General features: G+C 42.3%; 1 protein-coding gene across 1 annotated transcript; it reads right to left on the bottom strand.

Moving 5' to 3' along the window:
• Nucleotides 1-637: 637 nt before the first annotated feature.
• LOC127511461 (serine/threonine-protein kinase pim-1) lies at nt 638-3,370 on the bottom strand. Its single transcript, XM_051892275.1, has 7 exons — nt 3,352-3,370; nt 2,078-2,410; nt 1,751-1,845; nt 1,605-1,667; nt 1,139-1,511; nt 872-1,030; nt 638-753 (listed from the first exon to the last, which is right to left on the bottom strand). Exons 1-7 carry the CDS (start codon nt 3,368-3,370, stop codon nt 638-640), a joined length of 1,158 nt encoding a protein of 385 aa, XP_051748235.1.
• Nucleotides 3,371-4,234: the final 864 nt, after the last annotated feature.

The following is a 4,234-nucleotide window of genomic DNA, read 5'->3' as shown; positions in this document are numbered from 1 at the left end:
TGTGAGAAACATAAAACGCCAAGCGAAACGAAACCGTTTATCAGCTCGGACCAATAACAGGCAGCGCAGGTTTACAGACGGACCAATCTTGATCACGCAACACTGCGAGAAAAGTGTTTGAATCCACTGCAAACTTAATAACATTGCTGCGAGATCTAGTGAGAAAAAAACATGAGCAAAGCAGCGCTTGCCTACCACTTTGAATATGAATGGTAAGCAAACTGTCTGTGGCGTCTTGAATTCTTTGCTCGCCTTCATCACTTTCCCTTTTAGGCTCATGGACTCATTTAACTCGTTGGCTAAACTCAACAGCCAATCAGAGTTTTCTCTCTCACCGTCGGTGCTTTGTCAATTCAACATGCTCAATCGGCAAGAAAGCACCCGACGAGGTTCGACAAGTGCAGACGATGCAGATCGCACCGCAAAAACGACGACGCTCAACGGCGGCCCAACTTTGGCCGAGCGTCGGCTTGGTGTGTCAGGGCCCTTAAACTAAGCTGAAGGACCCTGACTCTCTGCTTTTTCCTCACTCCGGCTGACTTGGAGAATCTGCTGAAAAAGTTGAAGCACATGATCTCACTGCTTGGACAATTTCTGCCGTCATCTGCCTCACCTCTGAAGTCATACTACCTGACTCCTAAATGGCTCCGGCCATGCGTTCAGGCCGAAACCATTCGTGCTGCAGGATGTCCTCCATGGTCGCTCTCTCCGCTGGGTTAAGAGCCAGACACCATGTGATCAAGTCCTGAAATTCTGTAAGGTTTCACAAGAGTTAGTGACAGTTAGTCATGTATGTTCTGTATGTCCACAAACTAACGTTGATACTAATACTAAATGTGTTTAACACTGTTATTAGTAACTGTTCTCTGACCTGCGGAGACTCTGGAGTCAAAACTCAGGCGGCCATCTTCCTTTCTCAGGGGGTTACAGCTGCACACCGTTCTGTACATCATAATCCCCAGAGACCAGACGGTGGTTGGCTCTGCCTCATATTCAAAGTCCGCAAAATATTCAGGAGGGCAGGCAAATCCTGTTCATTAAAAAGAAAGAGATATTCAGTACAAATCTCCATTTTCACAAATCTATTCTTAGCTAGTATCGGAGCTAATCGCAATGGTAACACAAAAAGCCGACTCACCAATGAATTGACCCTTAATGCCACTTTTGGCGACTTCACCGCAGCCAAAGTCTATCAGTTGGACCCGGTTCGTCGCCGTATTGATCACGTAGTTGTCGAGCTTGATGTCACGGTGGAAGACACCTCCGTCAAGACAGTGCTTGGCCGCGAGCACCGCTTGGTACATCAAGCTACGCGCCTGTGATTCGCTCAGCTTTTCCTGGAAGACGAATCCGTACAGGTTTCTGCAGGGCTCTGAATACTCCAGGATGAGGATGTACCGATCTTCCTCCTCAAACCAGTCCAGCATGTGCAAAATGTTGGGGCTTAACGGAGGCCGATTCAGCAGCAGGTTTAACGCCACTTCCGCAAACAGAGGCTCGGAAACTCCAGGCTGGAGAAAAGAGGTCAACAAACCATTAGCTGACTTTCACTAATATTTAAGATATATTATCTGTATTTAAATGTATGCATTATGCGAACTTACCACTGTGATAAACCTGTCTGCAAACCGGCCTGTTGTAAGCTTCTTGATAAATTTGATGGCGACCTGCAAAAGAAAAAGAAGTTATTTTTTAAGTGCACTAGATGAAGGCACTGAACATATTGGTGAACATAGTAAGAGTGATTTACCTGCTGGCCATCAGATTTCCGGATCCCTTTGCACACAGTGCCGAAGTATCCTCGTCCAATATCCTCTTCCACGTCATAAAGTTCAGACAATGGAACTGCGAAAATGTACCAAAAAACATGTTAATATATGAGATTCATCATCTTACATGACCTGGAGTCTCTTTACAATCATAAGAGTTTCTTAACAGTCATACTTCTTTAAACAGAGAATCAGGAAAATAATACTAATTGGATCAAGATTCATCAGCGTACTATTGAGAAAATCAGATGAAGAATTAGACATACTGAAACAATCAGTGGAGGAACAAAATAAGGTCAAATACTCACGGGGAGATGGTCCCGGGCAAGAGATGGTTCTTAACCAGGTTGGGTCTTCGCTTTCCTTCAAAGGAGCACCTGGAGATTCTGGAAATGACGGAAGAAGATCAGTCAGATCCAGAAAATCCGGTGGCTCAAAGAAGGACGGATCCAGCTCAAGATCAGTCAGATCCAGCGATTCCTTTTGCTCAGGAACAGATGGACCCGGCTGAGGATGGGCTGAATCCGTGTCGGGCTGTGGACGAGGTGGAGCCGCACTGTTGCGCTTTATGAGACGCCCTGCTGCACGTTTTACAGTCCGCCACGTTCTTTTGATGAGCGTACTGCCGTCATTCTTCTTTTCTAAAAGCACAAAAATGGAAACAGAAGAGTTATAAATTGCCACCAGATATTATAAGTCTAAACACTTTCACGGGACTAGGAATCAACAAATACACTTAACAGAATCAACTGACACAGTGTGATAAAACAGGACAGGCATAAAATGACACCAGACCCACCTTCTGGATTTGGGACACAGATTCTCTGCCTGATGCCGGACGGGCCCGGTTGTGGATCAGTGTGATCCTGTTGAGTCGCTGACTCCAGGTGGGACGGGCCCGGCTGTGGATCAGGTGAATCTGTGTCAAACGGAGGCTGTAGATCGGCTTCTTTGTTGCCTCGACGTTTTACATCCAGAGTGTTTTTGAAGAATGAAAAGAAGCGACTCTTCATGCTTTTGGGCTGTTTTTCTGAAGAAAAGAAAAAAGTATTTCTAGTTACTACATCGACTTTCTTTTAATTAAACATTTCACGTTAAACATGAATGCCACGATAAAACTTAATAGAATTGAAAATCTAATTAAATGCAAAAAATATAATGTACATATTTAATATGTAATTATAAATATAGTATTGGCCAAAAGTGATGTTGTGCTTGAAGAGTGTAAAACTGTATGTGCTTCACATTTTAATTATTTCATTTGTACGCAATGAAACATGATTATTGGGAATTATTCATAACTGTTTATACAGTAGTATTTTTTAATGCATTTTTTTTTTTCATAGTAAAATGACCTACATTCAGTTTTAAGCTGTAGTTTGCCTTTTTGCCAATGAAATACCTTAACGAAGTTTATTTATTCCCAACGTAACATGTTCCTCATAATTTAATGTTTTTATTAAGGCTGTAGGGTCGTTAAACACAAATATTGTGCAAATATCTTTCGGCCGTGTATGGCTATATATTTCATGTGTTTGAAATGAAAATTACATATAGAAAATTAAAACATTAACTTATTCACCTGTCGAGCTGTTCTCCATCGCTGCTACAGTACGAGAAAGTTCGCTAGTTCTCGCCATGAAGCTCAGTAAAGACTCACAATCGTTGTCTGCACAGATTTCCAGTGTTTGCATCTGATCTGATTCTCACTGAACTCACAGACGGTGACGACATATATAGCGCTGTGACGTCACTGTGAATCATTGACGTCACGCGCGCTCATGTGAAGCCTCGCTGCAGTCACGCGCTTTCATTCATTACGAGCTCGTTGCGCTAAAGTGTTTGTTTTCGAAAGAGCCTCGTTTGCCGAGATCAGCGTTTGGCGATACAGGTGAACATCCTCCTACAGAGAGTTGAGTCTGATATGGACGATAATCTTTGCAGTTTGTCATATGTTTTTAAGCGTTTTATGGGTGTTGTTCGTCAATCTGATCTCTGCAGCGATCGTGTGTGTGATGATTGACCGCTGTCTGTTATATTTTCGGTTATAACGTGCGTTAGTTTGTTATGGCCAATGAAAGAAGATTTTCAGTCTTAATAGCAATACTGCGCTGTACATATTACCTTTATGCTTGTTTATTTATTTGTATTTCGGTGCAGGTTATTTGTGCTCGTTTTGAGGCATTCTAGAGTTGTAAGCAACTTAATGCGCATGCGCGTCCAGACAAGTCCGTTGATATGATACAACAAATCAAGCTGTTTACTGTTTAAACCTGTTAACTGTTACTGGCTCACCGGTGGGCCCACAGCCATTACATATTTAAAACAGTAATATCCTATACTAAACCTAAAACTATATATATCATTTGAAAGCTTAGAATCTCTAGTTTTCATATATGTTGATTTTCAAAAAACATTACAGAGGAGCAGTAATTTATCAATTTGCAACCAGCATATTTTCATAC

This window comes from Ctenopharyngodon idella, chromosome 4 (assembly GCF_019924925.1).
Source record: "Ctenopharyngodon idella isolate HZGC_01 chromosome 4, HZGC01, whole genome shotgun sequence".
Classification (NCBI taxonomy): domain Eukaryota; kingdom Metazoa; phylum Chordata; class Actinopteri; order Cypriniformes; family Xenocyprididae; genus Ctenopharyngodon; species Ctenopharyngodon idella.
Note: the sequence above shows the minus strand (reverse complement) of the source record. Positions and strands in the feature narration are given on the sequence as shown.